Source organism: Colossoma macropomum, unplaced genomic scaffold (assembly GCF_904425465.1).
Source record: "Colossoma macropomum unplaced genomic scaffold, Colossoma_macropomum, whole genome shotgun sequence".
NCBI lineage: Eukaryota > Metazoa > Chordata > Actinopteri > Characiformes > Serrasalmidae > Colossoma > Colossoma macropomum.
The window spans coordinates 7972485-7996455 of record NW_023494788.1 but is presented as its reverse complement, the minus strand read 5'-3'; the positions used below and the strand labels follow the sequence as shown (position 1 = coordinate 7996455).

The 23971-nt window shown below is 40.7% G+C and overlaps 2 protein-coding genes across 2 annotated transcripts in view; both read left to right on the top strand.

Annotated features, from left to right (window-relative positions):
* The first annotated feature begins 651 nt into the window (after nucleotides 1-651).
* On the top strand, nucleotides 652-15479 carry mmp15a (matrix metallopeptidase 15a). Its single transcript, XM_036568226.1, has 10 exons — nucleotides 652-1184; nucleotides 2767-2915; nucleotides 3543-3665; nucleotides 4361-4665; nucleotides 5281-5442; nucleotides 7633-7904; nucleotides 8262-8400; nucleotides 9927-10074; nucleotides 10768-10883; nucleotides 12085-15479. Exons 1-10 carry the CDS (start codon nucleotides 1059-1061, stop codon nucleotides 12522-12524), a joined length of 1980 nt encoding a protein of 659 aa, XP_036424119.1. The 5' UTR covers nucleotides 652-1058; the 3' UTR covers nucleotides 12525-15479.
* An 8015-nt stretch (nucleotides 15480-23494) lies between these two features.
* Nucleotides 23495-23971, top strand: part of LOC118806518 (cyclic nucleotide-gated cation channel beta-1-like) — a 38351-nt gene continuing 37874 nt past the window's right edge. Inside the window, exon 1 of the mRNA XM_036567946.1 lies at nucleotides 23495-23575. Coding sequence (XP_036423839.1) covers nucleotides 23495-23575 — 81 coding nt within the window. The remainder of the gene's footprint in view (nucleotides 23576-23971) is intronic.

Sequence of the window (23971 nt, the reverse complement as noted above, 5' to 3'; positions counted from 1 at the left end):
ACCTCTGAAAGCTCCCTCACAGAAAATTATTACCTGAAAAGCTCAGATATGTGCTGCCTGATGTCTGACACATCATTTCATCATAGGTTTTTGATAAAGATTTGACTTAAAGTATATTTTAATCCATTTAATTTAATCTATTCATGGTGGAGGGGTACATGCAGGGTGTTATAAGGCAAAATAGTTCCCAAAGAAAACTTATTTTTCAGATTTATGACTTCATAATTTTACCATCATCAACATAACATATAAAAACTCAGAAGACACCTGTAAGTTCACTGCTGGTTTTGGATACTAAGTAAAATGGCTATGTTTGTGTTGTGGACATCGTGACCCCTGGTTCCTATCACCACCACTGTAAAGAAACCTGATTCTGTACAATGAACCACTTCACATCAAACCACTCTGAATGACTTTGTTTACATCTCAAGGACTGAGTTTTGAAGAAATTTTGAAACAAATGGTGGAATTCCCCTTTAACGGAGTGGGCAGGACTTTGTCCTGTATGGACTTCACCAATAGGTCTCTAATGTAGGTTGTACAAATGAGGTATCGGTGGGAAATCGGCCAGCTGGACCGGGAATAGGATACTTTCCCCCCGGAAACTTGCAGCCGGTACCAACATTGTGGAGTGTTTGGAGCGCAGGACGTGGCGACCATCAACAAGTAGGCTTTTGTGGTCGCTTTATCAGTTTACTCAGTCTAGCTGTAATCTGTTCACAGCCTTTGAAAACGGCTGCGTTTGTCTGCTACATCATTTACAGTCCAGTGGTGAGTTACACGAACGGAAATTGGCGCTTTGTATCAAGTACAGAAAAAACTGGCCTCCTTAAGAAGTTCGCGCTGACCGCTCAGCGAGGGGAAATTCTCTGTACAGGCTGGCTGTGAGTTCAAACACTCTACTGGAAGTGGGCATTTTTCTGTTCCTTGTGTTGGGAAGCGGTCAGCTTTGGTTGAATTAAGCAGCCCATGAGGGAGAAGAGGAGCTGAGCGGAGTCCGCTGGGATTTTCAGGCTGAGGAGCAGCAGGAGGGAGGCAGCAGCTCTTCGCCCAGAGAGATGGCACACCGAGGGGGCATTTCTACAGACCTCTGCAGACCTCTTCCCCTAGCCTTCCTTGCTTTGGTGGTGATTGTGGTGGTCAACATTGTTGGAGCAACAGAGCAGGACGAGTTCAACGCAGAGGTATTTCTTTGAATTACAAATAATGACAGAGGTTTTTAATGTAATAATGAACAGCAGTAATAATTTTGGCTTTACTCAGATTGACCAGGTTATCTAAAATCTCTGACCATTTCTGAGTGACTGAATGCATTTGACCACTATTATTTACATACAGGCATGCAGTCAAATCTGGTAAACTAAAACTCAGAGAAGCAGTCTGTATTGCTTTTATATATATATAAGATCAAATGTTGTTTCTCAGTTTTTGAGATAAGTTGAAAATGTCTGTTGCCCTTTATTTTATGAGTAAATTTCATGATGAATGGACCAACTCAAAAAAGTCTGGTTCCATTGACTTACATTAAAAATAAAGAATGTTTTTTCCTTTTCCTGTGAAGTTGTCATTTCAAAGGTACAAGGTTTTATTCAGACAACAGTGATATATATGTGTGTGTGCGTGTTTGTGTGTATAAGTATATGTATATGTGTATATATATACTTTATATATAAACTTTGGTATATGCTCATGTACACATGCACTCAAAATTGGAAAACTTAGTCTCAGACAAGAAATATGGGTCATATTTTGGGGTCATTATTTCACTGCAATTTTCTTATTATTATTTTAAAGCACAGCTTTATGCATAACGTCAACATTCCAGGTTTGATTGTTGTTGAACTTCACCATATGTCAGTCAGCTCCTCAAGAGCCCAGATGGTGGACCACCTGAAGTGTTTTAAGAGTGTTTCTGCCCCCTCCTCACCTGGTTAACCTGTAAATCTCCTGAAAGTTTCCAGCCCCACTGTTTAGGTTATAGTGTGGCTTCAGGGGTTGGGTGTTTATACATCAGCTTTTCTTCAAGGGAGTGAACATACTGGAGTGGCTCTTTAACTTTTTACAACTATTGATTCACATAGTGATAGTTAACCCTTGGTACTCTAATGCTTAAGTATATAATTGTTACAGTTATTTGACTTAAGCAAAGCAGCTTGGGAGAGTGACCTCAATCCATGAACACAACAATTTTTAATAGTGTCCTTCTTTTCCTGATTTAAAGAGGCACTCTGGCCAAAGTGAAAAACGTAACCATCGCTATATCTTTTGCAAACCTGCGTACTAGCTTCCTGCAGTGAGGCCACAATAGTATCAAGAGTGAGATAATCCAGTCTAAAGACTAGGAATACTGGGAATACCTCCATCTGATGATGTATGATGAAGGTGGGAGGAGTTATTGGAAAAACTACAAGCACTTTGGGGCGAATATGTGAGGGCAGTCTGCTTGAAATGTTAGCAACACAGAATTTGGCTAATGCAGAAGGAAGCAAAATAGCTAACATTACTGCGAAGAAGCCATCTGTGTTTGTAAGTCTCTTGGATTCCCAGTGGCGTATTTATGCAATGCATGCTGGGTGAAAACACACAAGGATACAAAGTCATGAATCCTGTCAACTGTTGAGGCAGAGAGATGCAGTGCTGTGCTGCGGAATATTACAGAAAATGATGAATAACATTAAATGCTTGTTTTAGGCCAGAATGCCCCTTTTAAGTAGGCTAACTTTCTCTTTCTTCTCCTTGTCGTCTCCCTCTGTCGTTCATCCAAAGTCATGGCTGAGGACCTACGGCTACCTGTCCCAAGCCAGCAGACAGATGTCCACCATGCAGTCGGCGCAGATTCTGTCCAGTGCTATCAAAGACATGCAGCGCTTCTATGGCCTGCAGGTCACGGGCCAGATGGACGAAGCCACTGTGAAGTATGACGTTTTTATTTGAAGCGAGCTTTAACCTGTGCTTAAATGTGTGGACCCTTTCACTGTTTTTTAGAGAGAAAGTGGTTGAACAGCACTTCATTTGTTAACACCCACGTAAATGGGTTCTTTCTGCAAGTGTACATTTCTGCTGCATCAGCAGATCCATTGAAACAATGGAGAGAGTCATTATCAAGCAGAGTGATGTGAATAAAAGTTTTTTTCCCTCTCAAATCTTCAACATGTGTTTTAATGCACTTTAATGGAGCTCTCGCACCTCGCTTTATTTTATTAGTTTTCGCTTTCTTGAATTTTACCCAACTCAGTTCATATTAGCTAATGTACAGGAGCTCTGCTGACTAAACGTTTCTGCTCTTAAGTATTAAAAAACAGGCTGGAGAGTTTCCTCATATTTGTCTAACTGTATTCTCTTATTTAGACTAATCCAGGTTCTAATTTGTTTTCTTTTTTTGAAATGTTGGCCTACTTAATAGTTCCCACAAAACAACGAATCCCAGAGCCTGCATTACCCTTTAGATCCAATCATAAGTTTGTTTGCCATTGACCCTAATTTCCCCACATGTTTTGGTGAATGTGAGCGCTCCCTGAGTGACTGACCTCCTGTGCTTTCAGAGCTATGAAGCGCCCACGCTGCGGAGTGCCTGACCGCTTCGAGGAGTCGAGCGAAGGAAGTGTCAGGCGAAAGCGCTTTGCTCTGACTGGACATAAGTGGGATAAAGACAAACTAACTTACAGGTGAGAAATGGAGGGGGTTGAGATCCCTTTAACCTAATTTTTTTGGGAAATAAACACTGTTTATTTATTTAAATATGTTTTACAGTGTGCTAGTCTTTTGATGTGCTAATTAATCATTAATTCCATTGATGTTCTTATTAATAATTTAGTCATGAGATGCAAACGTAGTCATTTAGAGTGGTTTGATGTGAAGTGATGGTAAACAAACACATCAACTCAGATTCCTTTGCAGTGGTGGTGATAGGAACCAGGGGTCACACTGTCCACAACACAAATAAAGCCATTTTCACTTTCTGTAAGGGAGCTTTTAGAGGCATCAAATGCTTAAGATGTCTGGTTCCTATCACCACTACTGTAAACAATTCTAACTCTAAAGAAAGTTAGTTTCTCTAGAATGATTTCACACCAAACCACTCTAAATGATTTTGTTTATGCAGGAATTTTGAAAAATTGGTGTACTAGCCCTTTAATTGCTATTCTAATAAATATAAACTTCACCTAAAGTTGTTCTTATTGTGGGTAAGTTAGCAGTAAGTACTGTAAATAAGGTAATGCTATTTTTTTGTTCACTATTTTTCATTCATTGTTAGCCACACTATTGTTTTGACTCAAGTACTCCTGTAATTTGGAGACCAGATGTCTCCACAGTAGAATTCCGCTCTGGTAATTGTGATTTATTTTCTCTTTTCTCTCAGCATTCAGAACCACTCCCCCAGAGTCGGCCAGCAGCAGTCCTACAAGGCCATCCGGAGAGCCTTCCGTGTTTGGGAGAAAGTGACTCCCCTACGGTTTGAGGAGATTCCTTACCATGACATTAAAAACGGCAGCGAAGGGCCTGATATTATTTTGCTCTTTGCCTCCGGGTACCATGGAGACATGTCTCTCTTTGATGGTGAAGGAGGGTCACTGGCTCATGCATTCTTCCCTGGTCCTGGGATGGGAGGGGACACACACTTTGATATGGATGAACCCTGGACACTCAACCAACAGGAAGGAACAGGTGATGTCAGATTTCTTGATAAACTGTAAAGCAACTTTGCAAAGAAAGATTAAAGGGAAAGTCCACCCATTTTTCAAAATTTCTGCATGATTCATCGGTTAAGATGTGAACAAAGTCATTCAGAGTGGTTTGGTTTGAAATGCTGTTTTAGAGAAACTTGCAGACTCGGAATTGTTCACTGTGGTTGTGATAGGAACCAGACATCCAAAGTGTTTAATTTCTCTAAAAGCTCCTCCACGTGAAGTTCTTACATACAATGGCAATGAATATACAGCCTGAGACAGTGTTTTACAGTAGTTTTAAGTTACATTTGCATTGTAGACATCACAACCTCTGGTTCCTGTCATCACCACTGTAAAAAAAAAAAAATCAGTCAATAAGTTTATCCAGAAGGGAGCGTTTCTCATTAAACCACTCTCAACAATTCAATTATGTAGAAATAATAATAGTAATCATGTTTTTAGTGGAGTTTCCTTGTTGTGTAGTTAATCTCTAAACTATATCTGTTGTGTTTGAGTTTCAGCTGTATTTCCACTTTCCAAATCTGCCTTACTAATTTAATTAGCTTGACCATGTGTTGTCTGCTTTTGTTTCTTCCATGGCCTGCATCTCTAGGCGTTGACCTGTTTTTGGTTGCGGTTCATGAGTTGGGTCATGCACTGGGTCTGGAGCACTCTAATGACCCCTTGGCCATCATGGCTCCCTTCTACCAGTGGATAGACCCAGAGAGCTTCTCCCTGGGCAAAGACGACATCAACGGGATTCACCAGATCTATGGTGGGTGCACACATACAGTCTGTTATATTACTCACTTTACAATATTAAATACTGTGCAAAAGTAGGAGACCTTCTATTAATTTAGTTTCCACTTAAAACAGCCAAGTACAAGTTATTCATTAATTCATTTCTGAGGAGATTAGGCATAACATAAGGAAGGAGAGAGTGAAAGGAAAACCAGAAGTTTCCCAAATGGGATTATAACAAATGATTAAAAGAAACAGGGAAAATAGGACCTGCACGACAAAACGGTCCCCACCAGATAAACAGCACTTAAAGCTTTCATCTTTGAGAGAGAGGAGAAAATCAAGCTCCACTCTTGCATCAGATCTGAAAATATCTGCAGGTGTTTCTGTCTATCTTTGCACTGTGAGGAGACAGCTCAACACTATGGGTCTGAAAGGATGTGTAGAAGCCTTTATTGAAAAAAGGAAAAATGAAAAAAAAAGAATATCTGCAGATTGAACAATGTTGCTCTTGCAACCACCTTCTAGGACTGAACTTTTGTGGTGTGGATAATATTCCTGCAGATTTCTGTAAAAAACTGAAGAAGAAAGGTGCACACACTAAATACTGAGAAATATGTATATACAGTTGTAGAGTGGTCTCCGACTGTTGCACAGTACTGTACATTGCAGGTTAATGCTGGGGTTTAGTGCATTGCTGCAGGGATGTCATACTGCAGTCTTGCAGGGCTGGTGTGTTTTTTGTGTTTTCCTTGCTTTAGCATCCCTGAACTGCAAGTTTGAACACTTCTGTTAATACTTAGTTTTTATTAGCATGAAATGCTCCTTGTAAAGCCTAAAAGAATCCCAAATAAGTCTAATGTGGAAAAATTCTAATTCCATGATGTGCTATCAGTTAGTTTATTATTCATGCAATGCATACCCAAGTAAAATGAGTCCAACTCAGTGGAATAGGCAGTGGCTGAGAGATGAACTTGTCCCAGTTAATGCATATCAGTGTAGGTCTGTTTTCTCCATTGTGGCTGATCTGAAAGCCCTGCACTGCATTGCTGAGTGAATGAGCCTCGTGGGCCTCTTGCCACAGCTGCTGCTGTGTGGAAAAAGTGTGGCGCTAGTTTTAATGTGTGTGTCTCAGGGAGTTGCACGTTTAGGGCAAATATTAGGGATGCACTGATGACAATTTCTGGGCTGTTACCAATATTTGATAATTAGGGATGCATGGAATTTCCAGCCACTGAAAATAGCACTTCAGTACTTCTGGTTTTCAGCGGAAAGTTTTGACTGGGAAAATTGAAAGATTAAATTGGCGAAGAAGTTCTACTCTATAAGTTCTACTCTAAGACTCTATAAATGATTTAGTAGTAGTGAAAATGAGAAGTAGTGGTTTAGAAAAATACCCTAAAAACTGTTTGTTTCCTTTCGCTCTCCTGCGTCAGTCAGCACAGACGTGTTCAAACAGTTTGAGCGGCAGCAGATCAAACAGTGAAAATTTCAGCCGTGTGCAACTATTTCAGTTTCTTTGAGGGTCGTTAGACAAGCGATTTGTTATCTTGGTTCCTGCTGAGTATCATGAGGAGCTACAGCACCCAAGAACTTCTCCATTACAGCTTTGATACCACTTGAAAACATGACCTCACACTCTATCTGCAGGATACAGCAAAAAAACAGAAACAGAAAATAAGTCCCTCATAGCACGCTGACACCATCTGTATATATTTTTGAAATAATGAAGAAAAAAAAATGAAATGACAGAGAAAAAGTGAGAAGTAAAACTAAAAATTAGGGAACCCATTGCCTAACTGGATGACTAACTGTTCTCTTTTGTTAAAGACGTTTGATTTTGTGGCACATTCTACAGCCTACATACTGTAATCATTTTGGCAAGTTTGTTTAATGTGAACTCTGCCCTGTGATGGACTGGCGACATGTCCAGGGTGTTTCCTGCCTTCTGCCCGATGATAGCTGGGATAGGCTCTGGCACCCCACCGCGACCCAGAAGGATAAGCTGTTTAGATGATCCTTTATGCTGTTCATTTGAGTTGAAAATAATGCAGATGCACAGCACTAGTGATAATACATACATAGATACATACATACATCTCAGTCATCAGTTGTTATTATCTTATGTGATTCCAATCTTGGACTAAAATTATAATAATGAATTATTTCCAGGTATCAGCATATAATATTTCAGCTGCCAATATACTGTTGTGTGTGATTACAGGCCCTCCTGAGATACCAACTAACCCGCCATTGCCCACCACTACTACCTCACATACTACCACACCTGAGCCGGAGCCCACAACCACCATGACCCCCACAACAACCACCAGACCCCCTCGAAGACCTACCCAGCCATGGGTTGCTCCAGCCATCCCTACTAGACGGCCCCACAGACCCAAACCCACTAGCCGTTCAGACCAAGATGCCCCAGACATCTGTGAAGGGGATTTTGACACAGTGACCATGCTGAGGGGTGAAATGTTTGTCTTCAAGGTGAGACAGTCACTGATACATCCTTGATAGCCAAGATAAAACTAACCACGAGATGTAAAACCCTGCTGAGCAGTGTTTATGAAAACAAATTCTTAGGTATTGCACAATGTTTTAACATGGCTTCCTGTAGACTCTCCTGGAACAGAACAGTTAGTTCTCCGAATGTTGTTTTTCCATCTTTTCACAGAATGCAAAACATGTACCAATCTAGTCACATGCTTCTGTGTGTATATGTTTTTAATCAGAATGTAATCTTCTCTGTATTTTTCTGTCTATATCTGTCTATATCTCTCTCTCTCTCTCTCTCTCTCTCTCTCTCTCTCACTCTCTCTCTTTTTTGCTTTCTTTCTCTTTCAGGGTCGTTGGTTCTGGCGTGTCAGGCGGAATCGAGTTCTAGATAATTACCCCATGCCTATTTCTTTCTTCTGGGTGGGACTGCCTGAGGACATAGACGCTGCCTATGAACGCCACGATGGGAAATTTGTGTTTTTCAAAGGTCAGCAGTGTGAAAATAAAATGTATGCGGGTTAGAAAGCCTTCAGAATGCACTTCACCCCTTTAACCCTATGGGCCCACACTTCTGTTCCTTTCTCTCATAGCTGGCATGTTACTTGCATACTAGTTTTACAGTAGTTAATAAAAGAATTGATAGAAATTTGGAAGTTTAGTCATGTACAAACATGAAAATTCCTGGCTGAAATTGAAATTCAGAACACATCTGGAAAAGCTAAAGAAAGGAAGGGGAGTTAATAAAGGTTCTAAACATAAAAAAACTACAAGGTAATGAATAAAATACACTTCTATTATTGATAAAATCCACTTTGAATAGGATGATAACAGAGCATGTTTGTTATCCAAGGCTTGAGTTCCATTTTTTAAGTTATACTTTGCCCTTTGGGTGTCATTTGCGATTTTTTTTTTCATAATTTTGAAACCTGTGTCTACAGCCGGTGTGCTAGTGAGGACTTTTTTTTTTGCTGCATTTGGCACATTGAGTGGGACGGCATGTTTTCAAGTGATATCAAGCCTGTAATGGAGAAGTTCTTGGATGTTGCACTTCCTTTTGATACTCAACGTGAACAGAGATTACAGATTGTCCAGTGTCCCTTTTAGAAACTCTGGGATAGTTCCACACGGACTGACATATTTTTTCCATGTTTGAACCTGTCTTTGCTGACCAGCACAGGAGAGCCAATGGAAAAAAGTGTCATTGTCGTTCTTATTCAAATAATTTGTTTAGTGTTTGAGTATGTCGGAGTGTTTTTTTGTAGGCAAAATTTTCTGCCTTTTTTCTCTTTCATCCGAAACACAAAAATTTTGACTGTTTTCAGTGGCCGAAATTGTGCATCCCTATTAGACATTAATGAATAATACGTCTTTGAATAGTGAGAGTTGGGTTCAGAGGGGCTTTACTTATTCTGTTAGAGAAAGTGGCTGCTGAGGTCGCATCTCAGATGCCTTGTCTGTACCGACACAAACTGGAAATGTAAAGCATCTCACTCATCTGATCAGTTCTTTATGACATCCTAAGAGCTGTAAATATTTCCCAGATATCGAACTTTCTTCAAAACATTTGTTTCCCTGGCTCCAACAAACTCTTGGCCATATTACATCACTAGTAAAGCACTCGGTGCAGTGAGGGGGAAGGGGACTTTGGCAGAAGCGCTAGGCCTGGCCTGTGTTGCGTCAGCCTCCACACGCTCAACACTGATCTGCTTTCAGTTTGAGTAGAGAGAGTGGAGGAAGAGCGCCACGGGACAAGCTTCAGCTGTTCTGCAAAACGCACTAAACCCCTTATTAGGCCTTCAGCAGCCCCGGCTCATGTGTAAGAAATGTTGATGCATCGCTTGCAGTGACTTGAGGGGAAACTGTTCGTTCACAATATGGACTCTGTCTCCTTAGAGCGCAAGAACCATAAAGATCACAGTGTCTTCTCTCAGCCTTTCACTTTCTCCCATTAAGCTCTCTTTGTTCCTCTAAGAGTGTTCTGTTCTGTCTGCCTCCCTTCGGTCCCCCCTACAGGCAGTCAGTACTGGCTCTTCAGGGAAGCTGATGTGTTGCCTGGCTATCCTCAGGACCTGTTTCGCTATGGTCATGGTATGCCTGACAGAGTGGACACAGCTGTGTGGTGGGAGCCCTCCGGCTACACCTACTTCTTCAGAGGAGACAGGTGAACAAAACAAAACAAACAAGTGTAGAGTATGTCTGGGCTTCGTGGGTAAAGCACTTGTGATCAATTATTTTTTCATTTCTCTCTCTCTTTTTTAACGTACTCATTCAAAATAAAGGTGCCAAAGGGTTCTGTGTAGCGATTCAATAGACTGACCATTGTTGGTTCCCTAAAGAACCTTTAATGAATGATTCTTTAAAGAACCATTTTTGTTAGTGAGAAGAGTAAGTGTGAAGAAACTCTTAAACTTTACAAATAAAGGCTCTTTAGCAGCGGTCACCATCCCTGGACCTGCAGATCTACCTTCCTGAGGAGTCTGGTTACAACCACAGTCTGCCACACCTGCTACAGTTAATTAACGTCTTCAGTAGTTTTTGATTTGCTGGTGCATTAGTGTTAGGTAAGGGCGTTGCAGCATGTTAGATTTCAGCTTGAACTAAACTCTGCAGGGAAGTAGATCTCCAGGAGGAAGGTTGGCGACTGCTGCCAATAAAATATACCAGTAAAATCTTTTCCTGGAACTGTATATTAAAGCCTAGAACCATTTAAGAACCTTTATTTATAATAGTGTGGGTATGCTGTTTTTGTGTTTTTGTTTTGCCTGTGCAATTTTTTTTATCTTCTTGTTATCTTCTTAATTCTCACCCATCTCACTCATCATTAACATAATACCGCTTTCTCTCTCTCCTGCAGATACTGGCGTTTCAGTGAAGAGTCACAGGCTGTGGATAAAGACTACCCCAAACACATCAGCGTTTGGGGCTCCATCCCTGCCTTTCCTAAGGGGGCCTTCCTCAGCGATGACGGAGGTGAGTCAGGGCTGGGGGACGGGTACCAAGGAAAATGCCTCTCAAAAATGCGAGAGCGGGGTTGATCCGAAGCGGAGAGCAGGAAAATGTGACTTCACTGTAGAGAAAGTAGGACGCGTTAACAGCCACAGTTCCCTAATGCTCAATTTCTGTTTCTGCCTTCACATATCACTTCACACGGCTGGGCACAAACACCTTCATCGGGTTCTGTTAAAGCAACAGATGTGCCGCCTGCACGTATGAGTGGACGCTTTGGTTCTGGGAAGCATTTTGGCAAGATTGCAGTGGCCAGACATTTCTATTGTTTGATGTTCCCGTCCTGTTACGCAAAAAGAGTTTTTGTTTAAATAAAAGGTTGCTGAAGTTCAAGGCTGTCGTCAGTTTAATTGTATTCCTGGTTGAGGTTTGACAGTAACTGGTTTTAATGATATGCTGCACTATAAAACCCAGTGATGATCATTCTGCTTTAAATAGTAATAATTCTAATCACTGCGTCTCTTCAAAAAGTCACCATGGAGGTAAATCGCCTGCTGCTGCAGTCTCCCTGCACATGCAAGGACGATCCATGTTTGCGTGGTTATAACAATGAACAGTAGTAGTGATAAAAGCGGAGATAATTTCATATTTATGTAAATTGTAGTTTTTGGTGCTATAACAAAATGAGAGGTTTAATAAAGGTCTATCAGTCTGATTCAGTCAGTGGTTAAATGATTTCATTGTGTAGTAGTGTCTTTTAAACATTTTTAGTACATTTTTATATCTATAATTTCATGGTTACGTTCCAGTTCCGATTTCTTTACAGCCAAATTGGCTCACAGACAGCCTTTTTGGCCTGTTTATATATTTTTACTCAGAGCTCACACTGTGTAGTCTAAATGAACACGAGACACAAAAGTTGCTATATGAATAAACAACATTTATTTGCTCTTTAATGAGACAGAGACAATTTTAAATTCGTAAACAAATCAGTTGTGTATTTAAAAGACATGAATCAATTAAAGAGCTACATTGAAAGTAAGAGGTGAAGAAAATTGGCTGATTGTCTGTTCTACATTAGGAGCCAATTCCAGTTGTGCATTACTAATATTTAACAACATCTCAATATCAAAAACCATGGATTTTGTCACAGTATTGAAACCCTTGATGAGGCCTGATCATTACTGGCCTGAAATCCTCTTAAAAGTCTCTGTTTTCTCCACAGTGTACACCTACTTCTACAAAGGCACCAAATACTGGCGATTTGACAACAAGCGAATGAAGATTGATCCAGGCTACCCTAGATCCATCCTAAACGACTTCATGGGCTGCCGGGTTGACTTTGATGCAGGTCCAGATACACACAACCAGTGGCCGGAGACGGGAGACCGGGAACAAGACACCGACGACTACAAAGACGACGTCGATGATGTCGGTGGCGTCGATACCCACAATACTGACGATGATGGGAAGAAGGAGGTAGATGAGGTGTTTCCGGTGAAAGAGACTGATGACCACGTCATGACGCTCATCTTGGTGACTGTGCCTTTGATCCTGGTGCTGTGCATTCTGGGAGTGATTTACGTCATCATCACCACACTGCAGAACAAAGAGACGCCCAAAGTGCTGGTTCACTGTAGACGTTCCTTACAGGAGTGGGTGTGATGCGCAACCTTCTCAAACACTCTCGCTGTTCAGTGTCTCCTCTTTCAGCACGTACAGTTTTCTCAGCGAAACTCACTCCTTGCCTTCTCACAACGGTGGTGCTCTACCCCATTCATGACTCTGTTCTCAACTGAGAATTTGCACTTTCATGTCTTTTTTTGTGGTTTTATCATGTGTTTAGTGTTTGGTTCTATTCTGTGTTGTGTGCGTTAGAGGTCTGCTGCCTGACCCGAGCCAGAGGGGGCCAGAGTATAGGGTTTTTCACAGGCTCAGGTTAGGATTATTTTCTAATGAGATTTTTTTTTTTTAAGGAATATGCCTACAAAATTCCCTACACATGTTCTCTTCTTCCACTCTCTCTCGTCTTGGAATAGTGCTCTGGAGTTTAAGGAGTGGGTGAACATGCCCCTGAATGAAACTGGGGGAAAAGTTGAACTGTAGATCAGTCTCAGTCACACCATGGATGATGTGTTGGGTTAGTGGTTGCTGCAGATAAGTTCACCTGAAGTTTGTAGCAGCAGAAGAGAGAAACTTTAGAGCAGTGGGGCTAACAGGTGAACAGAGGACGTTGGATGCTGTTCTTTGCCAGGTATGATCAGCAGATAATACCAAAATATGTTGGTATTAAAGACTGGTAGTGTATAACAGATGTGTAAAATATAGGGATGTGCACAGGTACTCAAGTTAACCATTCGAGGTGCCAGAATTCCAATACTGAATACTTGTTATGTTTCAGCGCTGGAGGATGGAGTGAATTTACAGACCCAGAATGTTTAAACAGATCTGTAGGCCAAGATCTGTTTTGTGAGTAAATCCGTTATACTTCGCTACTCCTGAACACAAGTGCCTTAAGGTGGGCGCGTTGCCAAAGATGTAACTGAGAAGCCTAAATCTCAAATGGTTAGTGCACTGCACAGGCCATGAAAGAAGGCTTCTACACACAGATACTGCTCTAAATGTTACATAGGGAGTCGTGCGGCTAATGGATGAATATTAATGGCTTTCTATTCGACATATAATTTACTCTTTGGGTGACCTACACATTGCACTACATAGGGCCATTTGAGATTCAGCCAGAGTGCTGCTTTTATCACTAACTAGGCTAAGCTGATGTTGGGTACCAGAACAACAATAAAAATTTGTCTGTTGGCACTTCATTCAAGCTGAAAAAAACACCTGTAGACGATGATGAGTATCTAACGGCATCCGGCGTTGAACCCGTTAGTTGTGGTTTTAGGCTGGTTTTACTTGGTGAAACTTTCATGCAGCTAGTTGCATGTTGTAAGCCGTCAGCAGCATAATTTCCCTGCAACTTGACAGTAATTTAAAAACAAAGTTACATGCAACACAATAGTCTCCTTTCCATCTGCTCAATAAACCATGAAAGTCGTTTGAGAATGATGTGCGATGTGATAGTGATGCGTTGTTGCTGCCTTAATTGGCTGTTTCATGAAACTTGGTCCACAAAGTTGAGATGCTTGCAGTTGTTGCATCCGAGTTTCAAATGAGTTGCAGGTCGCTTTACGTTATGCAGTTTATTTTTGTGTAGGTTTCAAGCAACTAAAGTTAGCCTTAGCTCATTAGCTCATCTGAGGCAGTCTCTGTTATGTTACTTCTCGGACACGAAAACTTACCGATATCCCTTGCCTGTTTTTTAATAATAAAACGTTTCGAAATGCATTCCTCTGTGTGAGGATAAATTTTTGTGCAACACCAGTGCTGTCACTTCTTTAAGTTCTACATTAATTTCAGCTTTTTGGATCGGGCTCGGGTTTCAGATTCAGCAGTTCAAATCGGGCCTGTTCAGGTCAAGCCTCAAAGCCGCGGGTCGGGTTCTGGCTTCAATTTCATGCCCTTGCAGACCTCTAGTGCATATGTGCATTTACGTGTTTATGTCTTGTCTATGTGCATAAATCAGACCTTCTGTTTCCCTAATGAGCCCAAACTGTGGGAAAGTTGGATGTGTTGAGCAATTTCTTTGTCAGCAAATTTCTCTCGGTTCCCTCTAAATAGCCTCAAGCAAGATGCTAAAGTCTAACTTTTGAGGAAAGGACATGGTTAAAATAGTTTGGCTTAATAAATAGAATTGCACATACTTAGAAAGTTTACTGTCTGTGCCTATGGGCCAAGCTTGGCTTACATTGCACAGATGTTGCTGATTTGGGGCTTTGGAAAGAGAGAGACAGAGAGAGGAAGAGAGCAAGAGAAAGCGAGCGAGGGAGGGAGGCAGAAGATGGGGGAAGGGGCTTCTTAGCCAGCTAGCATTTCCTTCTCTTCAGTTCCATCGAGTTTGCCAAACCAGGGGGTGGAGGAGGGGAGCTGAAGCTGGGGCGTGGCCCTACTGTCACCGTGACCTACATTAGCACGGCCTGCAACTCTTTCTTATGGATTTCTCTCTCTTGAAGAGGGGGAGAAAAGTCTGCCTTCCAGTGGAACGTTGTTTTCTCTGCCGTGTTTTAACCACAGGCTCCCCTTCCCCAGAGCCTTTGTTTATGAGAAGCATTCCGGCCTTGGCTTTCTGTCCACTAGTGCAGGCTGAGCCGGGGCTGCTGTGATAGGGCTCGCTATGTTTCACATGGAGCTCTTTGTTTTTACTGAGCGAAGGCCCAGACATCATGGGCTTTCCTGCTATTCGGCCAAACAAATTTGTGCAGTTTCAGCAGAAAATTCATTTGTCTGTCAGTGCCTTGAACATCGGCCTTTAATGTTTAAAACCTGGTTCTTTGTACTGTGTTTTTATGAATGTGTTTTTTCTTCTTTCTTAAACTTCTTTGATTAATGGACAAAAAGAAAAATGCTTTTTTTTTTTAAAATGTTTGATTTACATTAGCGTTGTTTTGTATTAACAATTAATTGACTGGATCATGCAGGGCATGTATTGCTTTTTTGTACACAGGTAGCCTATTATATCTTGCTCATAATAAAAACAGGTTGTACCAGAAAAGTAACTGAAAACAGTTCCTTTTTATGCCCAGCTGCTCCTATGTGTTTATATGAACTGCTTCAATGCAGGACAGTGAGTGGGAAGAAGCAGAGGGAAGCGGACAGTTTGGAAAACTAAGCACTTCACAGCAGCAGGGGGTGTCTGAGCGTTTCCTCCTGTCTTCTGTCCTAATTACGCTGTTTCCTTCATTATGCAACATCCTACCACAGGAATATCTATGATCTTTTATAGCATTTGTTGATGCTGAAAGTAAATTTTGCATATGAAACGCCTTTCCTTCTATTGTTGGGAGAGAAATGTGAGGACGGACGGATGGATGGATGGATAGATGAATTCTGCCTGTTGGCGCAGATCCTGGCCATTTCTATGCCTTTGACACTACACAATTGAGCCTTTTTGGGAACTTTAAAGTGAAATTCCACCCATTTAAAAAAATATTCTGCATTAAATGGTTGAGATATAAAGAAAAGCGGTCAGAATGCTTTCATGCATATGTTCACAGTGGTGGCGATAGGAACCAGACGTCCAAAGCATTTAATGTTTATTTTGGATAGCCCATTGTAGATGCTTTGTAGTTGCTTATTTTACATTTAACTTAATATTCAAAATATCGGTGACTACATAACTAAATATCTGTGAAATTCACTGTAACCCTGGCCATAACCCTAAACTTAACCTCAACCTGAACCTTAAATCTACCTCGAGTACTTATCCTAACCCTAACGCTACTGAGAATCAATTGAGTTTCACCGTATAGTGTTTAATGCTTCTACAGTGGGGTGCGAAAGTTTGGGCAGCCTTGTTAATTTTCCTGATTTACCTTTATAAATCATTGATTGTTTGGATAAAAAAATTCCATGAAATATATCATATAGGGGACAAACACAGTGATATTTGAGAAGTGAAATGAAGTTTATATGATTTACAGAAAGTGTGCAATAATTGGTTAAACAAAAGTAGGCAGGTGCATAAATTTGGGCACTGTTGTCATTTTATTGATTTCAAAACCTTTAGAACTAATTATTGGAACTCAAATTTGGTTTGGTAAGTTCAGTGACCCTTGACCTCCATACACAGGTGACTCCAATTATGAGAAAGGGTATTTAAGGGGGGCAATTGTAAGTTTTTCTCCTCTTTGCATCTTCTCTGAAGAGTCGCAGCATGGGAGTCTCAAAACAACTTTCAAATGACCTGAAAACAAAGATTGTTCACCGTCATGGTTTAGGGGAAGGATACAGAAAGCTATCTCAGAGATTTCAGCTTTCAGTCTCCACTATGAGAAACATTGTGAGAAAATGGAATACCACAGGCACAGTTCAAGTCAAGGCTCGAAGTGGCAGACCAAGAAAAATCTCGAATAAACAGAAGCGAAGGATGTTGAGAACAGTCAGAGTCAACCCACAGACCAGCACCAAAGACCTACAACATGATCTTGCTGCTGATGGAGTCACTGTGCATCGTTCAACTATTCGGCGCACTTTACACAAGGAGATGCTGTATGGGAGAGTGATGCAGAGGAAGCCTTTTCTCCGCCCACATCACAAACAGACATACTTGAGGTATGCTAAAGCACATTTGGACAAGCCAGCTTCATTTTGGAATAAGGTGCTGTGGACTGATGAAACTAAAATAGAGTTATTTGGGCATAATAAGGGTCGTTATACATGGAGGAAAAAGAACACAGCACTCCAAGAAAAACACCTGCTACCTACAGTAAAATTTGGTGGTGGTTCCATCATGCTGTGGGGCTGTGTGGGAAGTACAGGGACTGGGAATCTTGTTAAAGTTGAGGGACGCATGGATTCCAATCAATATCAGCAGATTCTGGAGATCAATGTCCAGGAATCAGTGACAAAGCTGAAGCTGCGCCGGGGCTGGATCTTCCAACAAGACAACGACCCTAAACACTGCTCAAAATCTACTAAGGTATTCATGCAGAGGAACAAGTACAGCGTTCTGGAATGGCCATCTCAGTCCCCAGACCTGAATATTATTGAAAATCTGTGGTGTCACTTAAAGAGAGCTGTCCATGCTCGGAAACTGAATGAACTAGAGATGTTTTGTAAAGAAGAATGGTCTAAAATACCTTCAGCCACAATCCAGACTCTCATTAGAAGCTATAGGAAGCGTTTAGAGGCTGTTATTTCTGCGAAAGGAGGATCTACTAAATATTGAGTTAAGGTTTTTTTTTTTGGTGCCCAAATTTATGCACTTGCCTAATTTTGTTTAGACAATTATTGCACACTTTCTGTAATTCATATAAACTTCATTTCACTTCTCAAGTATCACTGTGTTTGTCCCCTATATGATATATTTAACGGAATTTTTTTATCCAAACAATCAATGATTTATAAAGGTAAATCAGGAAAATTAACAAGGCTGCCCAAACTTTCGCACCCCACTGTATAAGCTCCCTCACAGAAAGTTATTACATGAAATTATTGCAAATACACTGCCTGATGTCTGGGACATTGTTTTATGATAGTTTTGAGATAAGCTTTTCGCCGAAAACATTTATTAAATCCATTCATGGCAGAGAGGCACATGCAGGTTGTTGTGAGGCAAAATAGTCCCCAAAGATTTTTTGTTCAGATTTACCAATAATATCATAATCAACATTACATATAAAAGCTCAGAAGACACTTATGGATTCACTGGCAGTTTTGGATGGTGAATAAAATTGTTATATTGTGCTGTAGACCTTGCAATCCCTGTGTCCTATCACTGCCATTCACAACAAAACAAGCACTCTAGATGACTTTGTTTACATTAGTGGAATTCTCCGCTAATAAAGACACATTTGGCCTCATCAGAAGCTTTGTGATGTTTTCCCGTTGAGTCCCATTTAAGCCACATGAAGAATTCCTGAGCAGAAATATAGTCAGCAAAATAATTATCTGGGTCAAATTACAGCATGCCAGGATTGCAGTATGTAGAGATTTAAAGTCATCATTTTAGCAGTTTAGGACCCCTCGCACCCACCTTGATCCTGGCCTCTGTATTGGATCAGATTAACTCTCTCCTCTTAATCATCCAATCACAAGCGAGGGCATGCTCGTGCCATTGGTTGGTAGGCGTTGCCCTCATATACTGGATCAGTTAAGTGTCTTGTCCTGTAACCAGTAAAGCTGGAATTGGCGCATGGTTTACTGATCCAGGCTCAGTGGGGAAGGGTAACTTCTGTCCAGTGGTGGTGGCCTTCTCAGGCTGAGCTAATCCCTTTGTTATCTCATTATGGGATCTACTGCATTTTAGCTGCTCAGCTTCAGGGCCGCAGCACCAGCCAATGACGCAGAGATGTAAAGCTGCCAGTAATGCCAAATGCCCACGCACACCCCCTTACGTTCGAAAGGAAGCCTTTTCGCTGTCACTTAATTCAATAGGCCACTGTAGATGCTTTGTAGATGCTTATCTTACATTTAACATATATTCCAAATATCTATGACTATTTAACTAAATATCTGTGAAATTCACTGTTACCCTGGCCCTAAACTTAACCTCAACCTGAAACTTAAACCTACCTCAAGTACTTAACCTAACCCTAACACTGTTGAGAATCAGTTGAGGTTCTCCATATAATTGGTTGATCATTTAACATCTGTTTATACTGTATAAGGCCTTCACTAAATAAAAGGGGACTGCCTTTTCTTGTAGTTATTTATCCTATAACCTATAGGATATGTGGTTACATTAAATTGTTTACTTGGCTACAATAGGTTTGTCTAGGTTTGTATTACATATACACAAAAATATATTGCTGCTATTAGAAGAAAACCGATAATTTTTAACACAATTTAAAAATGCCAGTTGAATTTACATTGTGGTAAAACTTCATGACAAACAGACCAGAAATAATGGACCATAACAAAATGGTTTCAAATAAAATCTTGTTAAATTAACTTTCATTGGAATTTAAGAATGTTATATTTAAAGCAGCACTACATAATATTTTTTTTGTAAAGACTGAAAAAAGTAGCATTACTGAGTCAGGATGAAAAAAAACAACCTAAAATATGTGCATGCGCTGCTGCAAATGGCCCTGTGAACCCTGAAGTAATCATTTAAGTTAGAGGTGTTGGGTTGGATTTTACAGGAGTTTTAGGATCACTTCATTTGTTATCACTGGTCATTATACTGATGAAAATATGAGGACAATAATAGATAATTCACTCACATCCTCCGAAGACACGTCCTTCACCAGGTTTATATATACACAAAAGTTAGTTCCGGCCACGCAAGCTGATTGGTTGAGAAGTGTTCTAACTGCGCTGTTATTTCACCATAACATCACATTTTTTTCACAAACACTGTATCACTCCGCTGAGACGCCGTTGCTAAGCAATGACTTTGACAGCTGTAGGAGATGCTCAAGCCATTTGAACGTTTTTACTTCTTACTTTGCACAGAAAATGGACCCCTCTAAGATCAGATTTGACCGACAGCCGATTTAGTCAGACTCTGAAGATCAGACTACACTAAATTCTCAAACTGTCAGTTGGTCTGTGAGGAGCTGGAGAACGAACTGCCGGCTGTGCAGTGAGTGAGCAGAGCTGGTTACTCTGACGTAGCAACAGGCTGCTTGTTAAGGAACTATAATTTGGCGGAAGGAACTGCGAACATTAAAACATATTAAACGCCGCGATCAAGGCCCAGTTTATTAATTTCTGACTTTATTTATTTAACTGTAGTATAAAAACAATAGAACACTCGAGGTCATGTGTTATCGCTATAACATCACAGCTGTGATGATCTATGACCTATATATATATATATACATATATACATATATATATATATAGTAAGTCTATGCTGAAAAATCACAAACTGGATCTGGACACCCCTGAGCTAGGTGAGCCCAACATGCCTGGCTGAGGCTCTGTAAGGCCAGAGAGACTGGCATAACCTATTAAGCACCAAGCTCGAGATACTAAACGCGTGCCATTCACACAAAGCCAGTAATCAAGGTGAAGTAAGGAAACCATTTTTGGTCTATTTTGAATTAAACACTAAACATGACGTACAGAAAACAAGCATTTACAGATAAAAATCAATCTTATAGAAACTCTTTCAAAAAACAAACAGAATGAAGTTGAGGAGCCTCATGGAATTCGGCATACTGGAAACAGTTTAGCAGGAAAGACCCAGGGAGATATTCACAAACAGGGTCTGTTACCCACTGTGAGGTTAAAGGTGCAGGAGAAAACAGAGTAAATCAACTGCCGAACTGCAGTTGTACTGACACCTGTGGACCATTTGGGGAGCTTTCTTGGCCTTTGATTATCTTCGCTGCTGGACATGAGCTGTGGCTGCTTTTTCATTTGACAATGATATTTAAGTTGAAATATATTTTGGAAAATTTTCCAGATAGTCGAAGTGTAATTCTGATTCTGTTCTGCTGCTAGTTTTTACGCCCAATCTGAAAGAAGCAGCGCTGTCCTTCAGGCTGTAATCCCATTAGCTCAGTCTTGTTTCACTCCTAATCCACACACAATTCGCTGAGGTGTGTCCTGGGCTCCTCTTGATCTCCCTGGATTGCAACACTGCTGCTGAGGAACCAGGTAAGAACAGCCATCATTTTACTATTATTTTTCTTATTGATCACAAATCTTACTGACTTTTGTACTTTTTCATCACTGGGTTTCTGATGATGCTATACTGATATAGTCTATATGGGCAGACATGCGCATAAACGACTTGGACGGGATTAGAGGGGGTTTGCTAGGTATGTGTTTTAGATAACATTGCTGAGTGCTGCATTTTTATAAGTTATTCAAAAATTTACAGAAATGCTGTGCTAAAGAATTTCAACAAGTTGACTTGGACTCAGATGAGAACACAAGGATGCCAAGCTTTATTCTCTCTGCACAGAGGGAACAGCTCATTTAGAGTTTCAGGGTTCAGAATAAGTACAAGAAAGGCAAATCCTCTCTGTAATCATGCATACATGACTAAAAACATATCGCACAAGTAGCAGCACTCTAACCACGACCGTTAGTTCCAGACTCGGCAGGTGTGTGTGACTCTTCTTGTTAAACTTTAGAAGCTCAAACATCAGCACAGAATATACTGGAGCATTCTGTATAACAGCTCCTTAGTTTTTGAGAAATATTTTTGATAATTCAATTCTACACTATGTGTTTTCTTTCATGCTTTTGTGAGAGCATGCAAAAGGTAGAAAAAGGTGCCTAGTGGAGAAAACGAACAGATGGAGTGATTAGCTGGAGAAAGTGCGAGACTGAGAAAGTGATTAGCAACCAGTCTTTACATTCTTAATGAGGAGAAAAGTGAAACGTCAGTCTAATACAGTCACGTTATAATAACATATAATAACTGACAAATAGTCTTAGATTTACCTATTTGTAAGTGTCCAACAAGGCTGCCCATTATCACCATACTTGTTTAACCTGTATGCTGAACATATAACGAGAGAAGCAGGACTGGAGGAAGATGATTGAGGATTCAAGATTAGTGGAAGAAACATCAATAACCATAGGCATGCAGATGACACAACACTCATAGTGGGAAATCAGAAAGATCTGAAGGCCCCTTTTAGGAAAGTTAAAGAACAGGGGAAGGAAATGGAACTTCAGCTCAATGTGAAGAAAACAAAGGTTATGACAACTGGTGAAGATATAGAAGTGGTGGACAGTTTTCTCCTACTTGGATAAACAAACATCAGAGGATCCAGCAATCAAGAAATACGACACAGATTGGCACTCAGCAGGACAGAGATGAAGAGCTTAAAAAGATCTTCAAATGGAATGTCGTGTTCTGCAAACAAACAAGGACTGTCCAGACTGTGGTCTTCTTTATGGTTCATTATGGATGTGAAAGCTGGACAATAAGAAAAAGGAGAACAGGAAAAATGTTGAGGACAAATTAATTATTGACCAAATCAAGCTTCACCTCTCAGTGGAAGCCCAGATAACCAAACTGAAGCTCTCCATTTTGGACATATTCTGAGATGAACCTGTTCATTGGACATTTGCATCTATGGCATTTGGGAGACTCTCTTATTCAGAGTGACTTACAATTTGATCATTTTACACAGGTAGGCAAAGGCAGTGTTAGGAGTCTTGCCCAAGGACTGTTATTAGATTAGTGTAGGGTTCATGCCCAGGTGGGGGAATTGAACCCCAGTTTACAGCATACAAGGCAGAGGTGTTACCCACTACACCTTACCAACTACAAAGAATTAGGAAAAACTTGGAACAGGTGAAGATAAACAAGGAAGAGGATGACCAGCAATAAAAAGGATGGGGACAATCAGAGGAACCATGACCAGGCCATTAAAGAAGCCAGGTTATTCTGGAGAAACTATACATGCATATGGTTGCCAGGAGACCAACTTGACATCACTTAATAATAATAAATCCCAGGATAGTTTTCATGTTTATAAAACTGTAAAAAAGTTAGTTTTAGATCAGTTATTTTTTTATTTCATTGCCCTAATTTACACCCAAAAGATGCTCTCAGTGGAGAGTTGCCAGTTTCTGTTAGTATCTATGACTCAGAGAATATGTGTGAATGTTATTGTCAGGCTGTGTGTGTGATATCTCAGAGTTCAGCTGCTGACTGATTGATTTTCCCCACTTCCTGTCCATCTATCTCTCGCTGGCCCTCATTGTTCTCCCCAAAGCCTGTTCGTGCATTTTCTTGTTTGAGGACGGACACGGAGCAAACTTGACATCGTTCTATTTCTGCGCCTGTTGTGGAGTTTCCCTGGAGACAGGGGACAGGATGTTAAGCTGAAAGAGGGCTTCTTGGGGGCTTTCCCATTGTATAAACCCAGTATCTTAAAAGGATATTGTGTTTTGTGTCAGACCTTAAATTAAGTTCTGGCAATAAAACTGCTCCAGGAACACAGTGACTCTGAAAAACACACCATCAAATATCAACAAAGCTGGACCCTGATGAAAGGGAATAAGTGCAAAGCCATTGTTCCTATGTTGTTTATGTATTTTGCGTGAGTGCACGTGATCATGTGTAAATATTAGTAATGTACACCACTGTGTTTGTGTGTAGGATGTTTAACTGGATGGTGAAGGTGGTGCCTCAGGTGCCAGATGGTACCGACACTGTGGGAGAACAGAAGCTCACTGCTGCTGTAAGTACCTATACTATATGCCCCATGTAAAATATGTATTTCTGATTCATACTTAATAATAACAATAATAATATGTCCCCTACATATATATCAACACTCATTGGGCATTTTATCAGCACCACTTACCATACAGGTGCACTTTGTAGTTCTACAATTACAGACTGTAGTGTCATTGTTTGCCCCCTTTTACCCTATTCTTCAATGATCAGGGCCCCCACAGGACCACCTCAGAGCAGGTATTATTTGGGTGGTGTATAATTCTCAGAACTGCAGTGACACTGACGTAGTGGTGGTGTGTTAGTGTGTGTTGCGCTGGTTTGAGTGGATCAGACACAGCAGCACTGCTGGAGTTTTTAAACACCTCAGTGCCACTGCTGGACTGTGACTAGTTCACCA